The 14,786-nt window shown below is 42.0% G+C and overlaps 2 protein-coding genes across 5 annotated transcripts in view; one reads left to right on the top strand and one right to left on the bottom strand.

Moving 5' to 3' along the window:
• Positions 1–8,242, top strand: part of LOC137384225 (splicing factor U2AF 65 kDa subunit-like) — a 44,429-nt gene extending 36,187 nt beyond the window's left edge. For all 3 annotated transcript variants that reach the window (XM_068057938.1, XM_068057937.1, XM_068057936.1), the window contains exons 10-11: positions 3,031–3,279; positions 4,301–8,242. In XM_068057938.1, coding sequence (XP_067914039.1) covers positions 3,031–3,279; positions 4,301–4,432 — 381 coding nt within the window. In that variant the 3' untranslated portion in view covers positions 4,433–8,242. The remainder of the gene's footprint in view (positions 1–3,030; positions 3,280–4,300) is intronic.
• Positions 2,420–14,786, bottom strand: part of LOC137384226 (protein phosphatase 1 regulatory subunit 7-like) — a 104,460-nt gene continuing 92,093 nt past the window's right edge. For both annotated transcript variants that reach the window (XM_068057939.1, XM_068057940.1), the window contains exon 17: positions 2,420–5,014. In XM_068057939.1, the coding sequence (XP_067914040.1) occupies positions 4,960–5,014 (55 nt within the window). In that variant the 3' untranslated portion in view covers positions 2,420–4,959. The remainder of the gene's footprint in view (positions 5,015–14,786) is intronic.

Genomic DNA, 14,786 nt, shown 5'->3' with positions numbered 1-14,786 from the left:
AGGAATTTCTGTTATGTTTCATGGCTCTGTCACCTTCATTTGGCCAACATTTTCAAAAAAGGTAACCCTCTGATCTCAGCAGTACAGTTAGTAGCTGAATTGATGGCTTCTTGCCATTCTGTGGTAGCTGCCTGGAAGTCATTTGGTGAACCATAGGCCCATGGATGTTTCCGGCACAAAAGGTCATTTGCCCTATTATGTCTGTGCCAGCTCTTTGCTAGAGTAATCCAAAACTAATCCTGTTGCCCTATCCCATAATCTTTAATTTTTTTTCCCCTTTTTAAAAAATTATAGTCTCTGCCACTCCCTATGGCTAAGCATTAGCATTTTTTGGGCTGCTGAAAGGTGTTTATTTCTGCTTGAGTTTGAGATTATACTGATTCTTTAAAAAGATGAGGTAAAAAAACAGCTGGTGATATAATTATAAACTAAATATATGGCACTGTGCATCTCATCTGTTCATCCAGTTGTGCAAGTCAACTAAGAATAGTTCAGTACTGTTCATTCACATGAAATGAGAGGTGCTGTTTAATATTTCACTGAGAATTAATTGCCTTTGCTAAGGCACATGAAATATAATGGTTTGTAAAGATTTATCAGGCTAATACCTGGGTGAAGGACTTAGTTTTGTGGAGAGATCGGAGAAGCTGGGATTGTTCTCCTTTGAGCAGAAGTAAAGGGCTGACATAATGGAGTTAGTGGGGAGAAACTGATTCCTCTGGCAAGTGAGTTGTAACCAGAGGTAGAATTAAAATAATTGGCAAAGGAATTAGAGGGGAAATGAGAAATACCTTAACTTTAAGGTCTGGAATGCACTACCTGAAAGGGTGGAGGCATCAGATACCATAGGAACTTTTAAGACATTTGGATATGTCTTGAAAAAGACTAATATGTAGAGTTATGAGTAAAGAGCTGGCATAGAAATGATGGGCTGAATGGCATCCTGTGCTGTAAGATTAAGAAATTTCTCAATCTGAATTAAATCTGTGCCCTCCAATGTATTAGCCGAACTACAGCACATTTCCTTCCATGTTATTTACCTCCATTGGTGTAGCCCTTTCACCTGTGTCTGGTGAGCTTAAGATGCCGCCTTAAGCTTTAAACACATCATCTAGGTCAGGGTTGTCCAACGTACAGCCCGTGGGCCAGGTTCTGTCCCGCCACATGTTTCCATCCGGCCTGTGGGTGTAAACTGTTCTCGGGGCCATTCCTGATTCTCACTCTGATTCGAGATGAGAAATTTCCATTGTCAGATCAGTTTAAGAACTATTTTGCTGTCGATTTCAAGTTGACAGCTGTTGACATCAGGAACAGCCGTTTACCAACAGACTCGGGGGTTTTCCGGCGGGTTCTGACTTTTTTTAAAAGCCTGCCGGAAAACTCTGAGTGTGTTGGGAAACCGCTGTTCCCAATGTTAGCAGCTGTCCGCTATGAAATTGGCTTTTTTTAAAAAAGAACTGACCAACTACCTGCCTCGCGTTCCACTCTCTGCAACTTTGAGAAAGGTGAGGGGGGAGGGGAACGGAGAGATTGGGGGGGGGGTGTGGGGGGAGAACGGAGAGAGGGAGAGACTGAGTTGGGGGGTGGGGGAAGAACTGGGAGGGAGACGGAGTGGGGGTTGGATGACGGGTGGGGGGGGGGGGCGGGGAAATGGATGGATGGATGTGGGGGGGAGAGGGGAGAGAGACTGAGGGAGGGACAGGACGGGTGGGGAAGAGATGGGCGGGGGCCGGAGGTGGAACATGAACAGAGGAAGATGGGGTGGCAGAGAGAGCAGGGAACACTGAACGGGGAATGAGGAACACCGAGCGGCAAACACTGGAGGCGGGGGCGGTGTGGAGATGGAAACAGATGAAGAGGGTGTGGGGAGAGAGTTGAAGTGTCATTGCAGCACAGAAGGCCATTCTGTAATCAAGCCCATGCCGGCTTTCTGTGGAGCTATGCAGGCAATCCACTCCCTGGCTCAATCAATGTTGCACTGCAAGTCTGTTTCTCTCAGGTGGCCATCCAACTTGCTATTGAAGTCATTAACCATCTCCACTTCCACCACCCTTGTGGGCAGCAAGTTCCAGGTCATTACCACCCGCTGTGTATAAAAAAAAAAAGTGCTTCCTCCTGTTTCCCCTGCATCGTGAATCTGTGTCCCCTAGTCCTAGAGGGGAGTGGGGAGGGAAGACAGAATGAGACACACAAACACACATAGGCAGAGAGATAAAGGTGTCTCCTGGAACATGGACATCTGTCCAGAATACTCTGCATCGCTACATCAAGTATGCGGGCAGAGAATGACTACTTATGCAAGCAAAAACAATGCCAGGTATGTTACTAAATCAGTTTTCAATATAGTGGCGAGAAAGTAAGTCAATAAATTAGTCTTCTCATTTTAAAGCTGCTTCACAAAATGCACATTTGTTTTTATTAGTAAAAGAATTTTTTTTAATGCCTTTATCTTTTGAAATTTGCTGACTGGCGCCCTCGGGCGAGCAAAAATCATAATGCGGCCCTCCGCCCGAAAAGGTTGGACAACCCTGCTCTAGTTTGACAATCCAGTCATTGCTTGACATACCATCTTCTCAATGTGATAAACCAAGACCTCATGCATGTTCATATTAAGGAATCAACAACACAGTTTGCAGAAGAACATTGTAGTTTTAGGCCAACTTTTTTCAACGCAACCAGAAACACTTAACTGGTTATTCATTACACTGCTGATGGAATTTTTGCTTAGAATGGCTACTACCAGTGACGACTGTGACGCCTTTTAGTATTGGCAAAACTTGACGTGATGGGATACTACCTTTTTTTCTTTCTATTGCCATCCTGTGGTCTTCATTACTATCTGTATATTTTCTCCACCGTTGTTACCTGGAATATTCAGCAGCAGTGAGGCGGATTTGATTCAGACTTTTGCAGGTATGGGGGAACCTGATTATATTCCCACCCTCCCAACGCTATGATGTGGTGGAGCTTTAGCTGATAGTGTAAGAGAAAAGTACTAATTTATTGCAAATACCCTACTTTCTGTTGCAGAATGCCATTATCCAAACACCGGTGACCGTGCAGGTGCCAGGCCTTCCGTCAATGCAAGCTCAGAGCACGGGGCTGCCCACTGACGTGCTGTGCCTCTTAAACATGGTGTCACCAGATGAACTTATTGATGATGAGGAGTATGAAGAAATTCTGGAGGACATTAGAGAAGAGTGTAGCAAATATGGAACTGTGAAATCCATTGAAATCCCACGACCACTGGATGGGCTAGAAGTGCCTGGCTGCGGCAAGGTAAAAAGATTGGCCATGTTAGATCAGAACAAACTAAAATCTCTAACTGATTGTGCTGCTGTTGAAATTAGAGTAATAGAATGAATGTTTGAATTGCTTAACATTTTCCTGATAAGTTTAACAAGCTGACAAATATAACTGGATGATTACGTTCTAAAAGTTAATGGGATCAAAATCTGCAGAACCTGATTTTTATTTAAGTCCGATTCAACTATTCATATTTGGAGTTAAGTCGGGTGTCTGAACAGATCCCAAAGATTTATTCTACATCAGTTAGTTTATCAGAAACAGAGGAATTTGAGGCTTCCAAAAAACTGCAGTCCAATGGCTAAGTTGGTAAGTGTCTGGCCAATGAAGCAAACCCAAGGGGGGGGTCCAAGTTTTGAACCATAGGTCTGTGCGTACGTAGCTGATATCACCTTGTCAAATGCAATGTTTGCCCTTGGCTCCCATATAGGAGAGGGTGTGGAGGAGAAACGGCTGCAGCTGGAAAATGTGTACATTTGATTAATTACCAGGGGCTAGATCATTTCATTTCATGCTGAACAGACAGAAAAGCTAGTTCTAGCTGAGAGTAGGGTTGCCAGTAGCTGTGACTTTTTCCTTTTTGCCCTTCCCACACTGATCCCTAGCCTAACAATATAATTAAAGATGGAAAACCAAACAGAAACCTGCAAAATTATTTGTGGTTTGTGCGGCAGGCTGCCTCTGCTGGCCAGATTACCAGAGAGGTGGTGAATGGAGATTGAGACTTCAGTAAATGATCACAATTGCTGCGAGTATTATTGCCCAGTGAGTCGGTGGGAAGCACAGTTAAAACGGGGGGAAATCACATGACTTAATTGTTCAGTGGCCCAGCTGATAACTGATAATGAGCAGTTCAACCCTAGGACTCTTAGATGTCATGTGGTTCTAAAGTAGGACCATCTTTTTATTGCAGTGCCTATTTGCCTTTATGTTGAGCCTTAAATAACCAGCTTGTTTTGCTTAGCAATAAATATTTCTTTTGTTTTCGAAACAGATATTTGTAGAATTCATCTCTCCTCTAGACTGCCAAAAAGCAATGCAAGCACTAACAGGCCGAAAGTTTGCCAACAGAGTTGTAGTTACCAAGTACTATGATCCAGAGTTGTACCACAGACGTGACTTCTAACAACATATCCCAGGCGCTGCCAACTTGCTGTCTGCATTTCCGACTAAAAAGCTTTGTTTATAGCTACGACTAGATTTGTATAAAATGGCAGAGGTTTGGGTAGATTTGTAGTAGTCAAATTCAGTTTATTTTTAGCACGGATGTCTTGATGTTGTAAGTGATCAGATTGATCTGGGTAAAGATCCATGTTGCAGGAGTTGTAATAGCAAGAGACTTATAAATGGAAATGTATCTTTTTTATAGTGTTGGGCAAAATTTTTTTCAGCTTATAAAGCAAAGTTGTGTACGGGCTGTTTCTGCCAGTCTGGTGAAACTGGTGTGAGCACTGTACCTGGTTTCATCTAATAAACTTTGAAATGGAAAAATCGGTTTTACTGGTTATACATCATACAAACTAGTTGGAAGTATCTGGACCAGTGACAACTGCTTCCTCCTCAGGCTTTGTGTTTCAGCTCTCTCTTTGTCTTTGTCCTGGCTGTAAGTAAGCAAGTGGTTTTGTTGAAATGTTCCATCTGACAGTCATGCTGCTATTTCTCAAAGTGCTGGGCAGCAAATGATCTGGCTTCTTCAATTCTGGAGCGACTGTAAACAGATTATTTATTAATTAATATTATAGGACTAGGGCTAGAATAAAGCTCATTTGTACTAAGATTTTGTTCCATTTTAAAAGCAAATTTGCCGTTCCAGAAATACACCAACTGCCTTTCCTTTGTGCATTGTGTGTATCTGTAAACTACTTTGAATTGGTTCACAGCTTCGTGACACGTACTATGAAGGAGAATTCTCTTATGGGTTATAAATGTGAGAATAGATGAAGTTACAACTAACTCAATAGAATTGCAGACTTGGAAACTATTCAGTAAGAACAGTAAATCCAGACGAGAGATTGATGTGGAAGCAGCTATGTACAAAATGCTAGTTTGTGTCTTTGTAGATGTAACTTAGTAAGAAAAGCTATATCTAGCTCCACTAGCAGCGATAGGATAAATGTTTGACACCATCTGGTGCTGTATGTTGCCATAGTCGCAGACCGCAGTACTGTTTTAGATGTTAATTTGGAAGGGTTTGGTTCCTGCCCTGCTTACAGAACATACTGTGCTAATGCTAGTGGTTCTCTATCTGGTGAAAAGAAAGTCTGAATTTGTAATTTTTTTTTCACTTACAAAGCCTATGGGTATGTGACTAATCTGCTACTGGCAGTAGACCAGTTACACTCATCATAGTAACAGCAGTGCAAACACCCAGGTAATACCGAATTAAACTAATAAAACCAAAGAACATTTATTCTCTCATCAAATTACTGTCTTTTGCATCTAGTCATCCATAGTGCCTGATGAGGGAAGGGGAGGCATTTGAAGTTTACAAACAAAGTTACAACACACAAACTGGTCTTTCAGCCCAACCAATTTCTGTTAGTGTTTCCCTCCATGCAATCAGTAGTCCCTCATCCCTTTATCTCATTTACTTTCACTCAACTATCCTACCTATTCTTGGAATTGACAAGTGGGCAAATTCTATGCAATTAACTGGGCAAAATTCAACGAGGGAAATCCAGCGGGGAGGATTATATGCTTGTTCCTGATTTCTCTTTCATTAACTTAAAGGAAAATCAGTGGGTTCTGTTAACTGGCATGGAAGGGCACTGGACCTGAGTGTTTAACACCCAGGTGGTAAATGTGAAAATCTATCCTGTGGTCTCTGCTTTCAGTCACTAACTCTGGTAGTAGATTCTACTTGTGTGTTTTTTTTTAAAGCCCCTCATTCTAACTCCCTCAATTACTGAAGCACCATTTCTGTATCTCCGTGCTTAATTTTAAACACCTATCAAATCATGCCATATTGTTCGCTGTTCCAACTCAAACTTTTTTGCAAGTCTTTCGTATTTGTATTTTCTCATACCAGACACACTATTGCCTCGACGTACTCCCTGGAGTGTGGATTGGGAACTGCACACACCACTCCATCTTTAATCTTAGCGGTTTTTTTTTTATAGATCTGCCACTACATCTCAACTTTTTTTATATTCTACACCTCTTGCCATAAAACCCAGTATTATTAGTACTTGTTTTAATGGCCTTATCCACTTGAGCTGCTTTTAATAATGTAGAGAACTTTACCCCTAAGTCCCTCTGCTCTTCCACATCAACCAACCTTCCTCCATTCAAAGTATAACTTTTTGCCAAAATGCATTTTAATCTGGTGAATGAGATTACTGGAAGAAGAGACTAGGGGAACTACAGCATAAGGAAAGGAGGCTAAGTGGTTAAAAATCTGAGCAGGTGGACATCACTCAAAAATGATTCAGATCGTTTGGCCCAAAAGAAACTGCACTAGCAGATGTTCACCTGAGGAAAGCAAGTTTGGGATGGGGATTGGCTGCTGACGCTAGTACAGGAGATTGAAATTACCCAACAGAAGAACACTGTATAAACAAAACCGCTTTGTTGAATTGTGGGTGCAAAAGATGTTTCTGAAACTGCCTGGGAAATCACTTCTTCGAGCCTGTGAACCTTGCTACACTCTCTGCCTCTTTTTTCCCCTCCCTACTCTGCAAACAACCAGGCAAAATTAGATGTTTATTTTGATTTATTAAATGCAATTTGAGGCTACTGTCTAGATATCTTGCCCAGTAGGTGTTTTTCTACATCAATTAGATTTAAGTAGAACCTTCCACAATTTCCCCACAGACAGTACGACACAGGCTGCTTAGCCTCTGAACATCATGGCCTTGCTGCTGATAACCAGGCACAGTTTTGTTAGGTGTCATCTCTCAGACTACAATTCCAACTTCAAACTCTCCAGAAGCTTATCTGTCCTCAGCCAAGGAAAAGGGAGAAATCCTCTTCAGCTAGTTTGGGAGAGGAGAGGCAGATTCCCTGATGGGATTAGAAGGATTCTTTTGGAGGGTAGGGGTGGGGTTCAGCACGAAATGGGGAGCAAATCTCCACTGTTTTCTTAGATGGCTGCTGTTTGTCATGAGTTACCAGTATCCACACAACTGATGGTGCACCAGGCTAATGAGGTGCTTTGGTGAAACTCAACCCAAAATAACTTCAGAAACCATGCTGTAATGTATTATCAAGTTGGAGTTACGTTGAATAATTTTGTGATCTTGTGCAGTACCTTTCAATAATTTGTTTTCTGTGGAACACTGTACACTCTTGTTTTACTGTGTAAATATAGATTGGGCTGCCATTTATATCTTTAGAATCACAATCTGTGGTACATCAAGGTAAGTTAAATTAACACATCCTTCTGGCATATTCCACAATGCTGATGCTGAATCAGAAGGTAAGCTGATAGCAAAGCCACAGAAGGTGAGTTTTCAATCTATTTGCTTGACTCCCTATATGCTTGCAGTATTATTTGAGCATGGTCTTATGTTCCTACTCCAAATTTAGACTTCACATCCAATACACTATTCACTGAGGCAATTTCTTGACCAGTGTTTCATCTAGATTGTCATTGATGTATTGTTTGCATTTGTGAATTGTATGTACTTTTTTTTGTTGTCTTATCTCTCCCCTCCCAAACGCTTGCTGTTGAATTGCAGATTCAACAGGATTAATGGCAATGCTGCTGTGTTGGACCAAGTTCCAGAAGGTAATTGAATAGCTGGGGGAATGACTTTCCCCTGGTATTGTCTCTGGTTGGCCCCTTCATCAGTACTATAACTGTCATGAAGGTGCTTTGCACGATTATAATCATCCTTGGGATGCTGTTGGGAAACAATGCTCTTGACCAGTGTGTAGAACTTTAAAAATCTTTTTGTTAAATTTGTATATAATTAAAACCATGTTTCTGACTTTTTCTATGCATCTGTGGTTATTTAGCAATCTGGTGTCTCTCTCTTTTCTTAACGTTGGCAGCAGTGGGTGATGAATTTACAATGGTGCACCTCCCTTTTTTTCATCAGCGCCCCCCCATTGTGAGGACTTAAAAAGCTTAATTTCTTTGCACTACTGATCGGTTCAGCTGAAGCTAGTGAATTGCTACAGAACTGAGATCAACTTCTGTAGTACACTTGGTAATTTCTAGGAGTTGATTATTGTCATTTTTAATTGGCACAGAACATTTGGTATTACTACAAAGTGATTGCTGGTACATCCAGCTTCAACAGTATACATAACGTTCCTGCAGTCTGTTGTCCTTGTTTGTAGGACAATAGACTGCAATTCAATCCTTTTTTTAAAAAGATTATTATCTTCATCCCCTGTAATGAAGGTCTCCACTCCTGACTAGAATAGACACAGCTGCCAGTTTGCAGTCTAATATCTCACCCCACTGTAAGTGTGAACTCTGAATTGTGGTCAAAAATAGGGCCTTGCATTTTATTATCCTAATCACAAAGATGGTATCTGTGGTTCAGTTCGTAGCACTATCACCTGAAGTAGAAGATAGTGGATTTTACTGCAGAAACCTAGATCATAAAAATCTACGTTGACACTCCAGTGCAATACTAAGATGTGCTGCTCTGTCAGAGGTGCTGTCTTTAGGATGAGACATTAAGAACTGAGGCCAAGTCTGCCTCATCAGATGAATTCCACCGATGCCACGCAACTATTTCAAAGAGCCTGTAAGTTTTCAGTGGTGTCCTGGCCAATATCAATCCCTCAATCAACATCGCTGATCACACAGCTGTTCAGAAACACAGGCCAGGATTTTGTCTTGGCAAAGGGGTTCTTTAACACCAGCGAAAGCCCTGTGTCACCACCTCTGGGGAAGGCCCGCCGGATCAAGTAGACAGTGGCGGGTCTTCCCTGGGATCAAGGATCTTAGCAGCAGAAGTCCTGCCTGCTTATAGCTGTCTGCTAATCACAGGCTGGCAGCTCTTTAACTGAGCAGTGCCATGCAGAAGCGGTGGCTGCTGCCAGCACTCTACTCGCCCAAGACCACAGATAAGGCGGTGGTGGTGGCGTAGGGGGCCGACAGCAAGGGCAGAGGGTGGCTCTCAGCGGACCCCCCTTCCCGATGTTGGGTATCTCATTCCGGCCCTAAGTGCCTTTTAACAAGTGACAACCCCACCCCTCATCCCAAGCAACCTGTAATGGTTTGCTTGGCATGCTCACCTTGCGGCAACAGACCCTGCCGCTGCTGGACTAATTATGCCCGTGGTGGAATGAGGCCCTTAATTGGGCATTAATTGCCCACTTAAGGACCTCAATTGGCAGCAGGAAGGTTGTTCAGTCTTTTCCACCCTGGACTTAATTCAGATGGAGACAGGAGGGTGGCGGGATTCCCGCCTGCTACCATCCCATGAGATTATATGCTCTCCCCACCTCCAAACCCAACGTGGAGGGCAGCATAAAATTCCCCCAACAGAATCTTACAGCACAGAAGGAGGCTTTGAAAAAGCTGTCCAGTGTAGTCTCATGTCCCAGTATTTTCCCCATAACTCTGCAAATTAGTCTTCAAGTACATGTTTGCCTTTTGAAAGTTGGTGTAAAAATTTATAACCTTTTTAGTGACCACGTTGCCAGAGGAAATAGTTATTTCCTACTTGTTCTATCAAAATCCCTCATAATTTTGAATACCTCTATTGCGTTTCGTGTTGACCATCTCTGCTCTAAGGAGAACAATCCCAGCTTCTCCAATCTCTACACATAATTGCACTCCCTCAACTGTGGTAATATCCTGGCAAACTGCCTCTGTACCCTCTGAGCCTTGTCATCCTTAAAGTACAGTGCCCAGAATTTTATACAATACTCTTAGGCCTAAACAGTGTTTTGTAAAGGTTTAGCATCAGTTCCTTGTTTTTGTATTCAATGCCTACCCAGTTTCTGGGACTTTGCTATATGCAAATTGGTTGCTGCATTTCCTACATCACAACAGTAATGACACAAAAAAAGCACTTCATTGGCTGTAAAATGCTTTGGACATCCTGGCATTGTGAAAGGTACTACATAAATGCAAGGGCCATTAACAGTCCCTCATCTTCTACCCTGCCTGATGTCTCGATTGATTTTAGTTTGGACATTTCTTAATCCAGGACTGAACTACGGAACTTTGTTTTACTGCCCAAGGTAAATTTGGCAAGGCTGTACTAGGTATAGAGCCTTGGTAAACAGGAGCATTAGTAGCAGGAATAGCCCTATAACGTGGTGACTCTGACCCATCCTTTGCCCTCCACGTAAGTCTCAATTATACTACATATCTATATCTTTTAGAATCAAATATCCTACTGGCAGGTTGGTAATTCAAAGCCAGGTGGTTCTGGGTCCATCAGCTTTGAACTCAAGCAAGTTAAAGGTGGGAAGACACTGCAGACGGTAGGATAATTTAGCACCAATGTTGCCCTTGTGCTTTGGCCACATGTGAGTGCCATCAGGAACAGGAACCCTGTCAATTATTTTTTCCCTTCTTGTCTTGCAGGCTTACAGCTTTTTACAGTGTAGCATTGGCTGTGATCAGCTTACTTAGCGCAGACCTGAGACTGGGTCTTTCATAAACTGTACGGCTTAAGTAGATACCTTTTTTTCTCAATTCCTTCGCCGGATGTGGGTGTCACTGGAAAGGCCAGCATTTATTGCTAATTGCTCTCAAGTGTGATGCTTAGCCACCTTGAATCACTGCAGGCTGTGTGGTGAAGCTACTCCCACGGTGATATTAGGTAAGGAGTTCCAGGATTTTGATCCAGGAACAGTGATGGCCACATGGAGGTGATGTTTCCATGCAGCTGCTGCACATCCTTCTAGGTCATGGCTTTGGGAGGTGTTGCTGAAGAAGCTTTGGCGAGTTGGTGCAATGCTTCCTGTAAATAGTACACAGCAGCTATGCTATGTTAATGCTGGAGGGGGTTGAGCTGATGTACTTGCTTGCATTTTGCACAGGTCTGTTTATTTTGCAATTTTCCTTATTGGCATAGTTTGGTAAATGTGTGGTTCATAGAATTACGAGGAAAGAGTTAATCAGACTGGCTTGAAGTGTGCAAATACTGCCATGATTTTGTCTTTAAATTATAGTAATATTAGAGTTCAGCCTTTAAGTAAGGAAATATGATTCTTAAATCGTAATATCTTAAGTTACAAGTGTACATGAATTCTAATATGATGACCACTGAACATTGCACCAACCTACAGCATCAGCAGGGTTTATCATTAACCACTTATCTAAGTTTCAGTGAGCTGTCATTAATAACATTGGTGCAAGGGCGATAGTCCTGCATAAAGAAAAAAGTCTGGACAAAACTTTAACTTTTTAGATAAGAGTTTAGAATCAAACTGGTGTTGAATCAAAGACATACTAATAATTACTATTCCAACAAATGAGACTGCTAATTTTATGTAACAACACTAAATAGGGACTTATACTGAAATAATAGCAAAATATTGCAGCTGCTGGAAATCTGAAATAAAAACAGTGCTGGAATTACTCAGTAGGTCTGGCAGCATCTGCGGAGAGCGAAACAGTTGATGTTGAGTCGAAATGTCAACTGTTTCTCTCTCCACAGATGCTGCCAGACCTGCTGAGTATTTCCAGCACTTTGTTTTTATGTTGGGGACTTATACTGATGATGTGGTGAGGAACATAGTCTATTAACTCAATATTTGCTTCATTGCTGTTTGTGGGATCTCGCTGAGTGCAAATTAGCTACCATGTTTCCTACATTACAACAGTGACTACATTTCAAAAGCACTTCATTGGTTATAAAGTGCTTTGCAACATCCCGAGGTTCTGAAAGGCCCTTTATCAATGCAAGTCTTGCTTTACGTTGTACCCTAAGTTTAAAAATAGTGTCAAAACATGCAAATTATCAGAGATAAGAGAAAAGTGTAAAAGGGACAAATTGGAATGAGGGTTTGAGTTCCAACAGTTTGATCAACCTGGGTATTGAGGTAAGATTCAATACTTCTGTTCTATATAAGGGATTGTGTTATACAAGGGATCAGCCTTAGCAAAGTGGTAGCATTCTTGTCTCTGAGTCAGAAGATTGTGGGTTTAAGCTCCCCTCCAGAGACTTGAGCACATAATCCATGCTGGTTCTTAGTGCAACGCTCTCATTGCTGCACTTGTCAGAGGTACCATCTTTCAGACTAGATATTAAAAGATCTCTTACGATCAGGTGAGGACGGGCAACAGGCTCCCCTCTTGTCCCTATCCTTGTTTGACCGCAACAAGGTTTGTTTCTTTTAAATAATAGATGTGCTTACCAATTCAGTGAGTGTTTAACCATTGTCATACAGGCCTCCACCTGCCAAGAATGAGGCACATTAATTTCACCATATGGACATTAAACTTCAAATTCTTGCTTGGAAGAAAAGAGGGCTTGTTACAAGGAATTGCCAGGCACCCCCACCCCCGCCACCACCTACAGCCAGAAAGACATTTTTGCATATTAGCAAATGGTGTTGGAACAAAGGAGCTATCCCCTGCTGCCATACAATACACAGAAGAGAGCTGGTCAAACTAGTCAGTCACGTGACCAAGTGCTGGCCAACTTGGGGAGATTTAAATTGGAGAAACAGTGGTTGAAGACAGGATTGAGAACATCTCTCTCCTGTCTGCTTCCATCTCTTTCTCACCAGCTTTGGAATCCATTGAAGACCCATGAACCCCAAGAGAGAAAACTCTCCTACAGTGAAGAATACTGGGCCCCTACAAAAGGGTTCTACAGTGAGCTCGAAGAACCGTAATTAAGAAACTCTTCAGATATTGCCTCAAACCTCTCCACTTTATTTTTCCTCTGCTCATTGCTGTCTCTATTTGCATATGCCTATCACGTATGCATGCTAGCGTGTCGTGTATCCGTTGGCATCAACCGAATTAGAGTTTAAGATTTAATAGATTTAAAGAAAAGTTTAAATTTAAGAAAGCCTGTTTGTGCTCATTTCTTTGCCTTATTATTGGAAAGTGGTGCACAAGGATTCACCAAGGGAGAACTCAAACATGATGCATTTAAAATAAAACACTATTACACTAAGACCAGTGAAGGCTGAGAGGGACCTCTGGCTGAATTTGTGGTTCTGAAGTTCCTGGCTGGCAGAGGTGGTCACTTGGTTCAGGGTTTTCTTGGAGACAGTGATGTAGATGCTTTTTTTCCTTCTGGGGTCTCTGTCTACAGCAATGATAGATTTGGATGTTTTGCAACCTTGCAGACAGGGTTTGAAATTTACAGTGTTGCCTGGAGAGAGACAGACAGACCCACATGGGTCCTGCGCCGTATAGCTCAGATGCTTGTCTGATGTGTCCAAAAGAAGCTCCAAGTTTTCTCACAGATGGAGAGACTGTCACATGATTGTCCCAGTGTATTCTCTTTTGCACTTTAATGAGATCCAAGTCTAAGAATTCCAATCTTCCCGATCTTATTGTTTCAATGTTTACCCTTTGAGGTTCATCTCCACTCGTGTTAATGTTCCAAAATGGCTTTGAATGTCTTGCTAATGAAGGCGATACCAGCTAGCTCATTCACTGCTCTAGCCATTGTTCTGGATGAGGGCTATTCTGACATATGTCTCGACCTCGATACCTTGGAATGTGAGGCATTTCAATGCAAATTGCGGAGGCCATCTTAGCTGATTTCTTTTTAAAAGTTGAAATTAGGTTTCCAACTGTTTAATTAAAAATCATCATTCAGCATAGCATATTCATGACACCGCCACACCATGTGGAACGAAATGTGACAACAGGAGTATTACATTATAAAGTCATAGATTTTTTTTAAAAAGTGTACACATCCATTCGTTCTCAAACACTCACTTCTCAATCTTACACTGCCGTAGCTCTGCTCTGGTTTAATTTTCATCTGGGATGATTCTGCATTGTTAGACTCTGGACAAAGCATCAGCTATCATTGTTTTTTTTTCCTGTAATGTCAATTTTTAAGTGGTATAGCCTGCTTTTGCAACCCTATCAAAATAGCCTTGCATTTTGAATGTCTCCATAAAGGTTAAAGGATTATGGTTGGTATGGATTATGGTTGGTATAGACTATAGTCTCCTTTATATCCATTTTGGACATAGACCTCAAAGTTCTGGAGAGCTAGCAACATTCCTTTTCCACAGTGGAATACATCTTTTGGTGCTGGTTTAATTTTTTGGAGAAGTACCTAACTGGTGTGTAAATGCCTGACATTTTAGAGCAGGACGGCACCTACTCCTAGGTCACTTGCATTAACTACCACTTTAAATGGTTTATTAAAATTTGGAGCTGCAGGCACTGGCTTATTTAAGACGGCTTTTAGTCTCTCGAAAGCTGTTTGGCATCTCTCCCACCACACTACCTTTGCTCTATCAGCGCCTGTACTTTTGCTGTTCTGGGCAGCACTCCTTCTTGACCTATAACATGCCCTAGATAGGTTACTTGAGCTTTAGCAAACTGATTTTGCAAGGTCAGCTGATGTAACCTTCGGAAGAGT

The sequence above is a fragment of the Heterodontus francisci genome, chromosome 26 (assembly GCF_036365525.1).
Source record: "Heterodontus francisci isolate sHetFra1 chromosome 26, sHetFra1.hap1, whole genome shotgun sequence".
NCBI classification, from domain to species: Eukaryota; Metazoa; Chordata; class Chondrichthyes; order Heterodontiformes; family Heterodontidae; genus Heterodontus; species Heterodontus francisci.
Note: the sequence above shows the minus strand (reverse complement) of the source record. Positions and strands in the feature narration are given on the sequence as shown.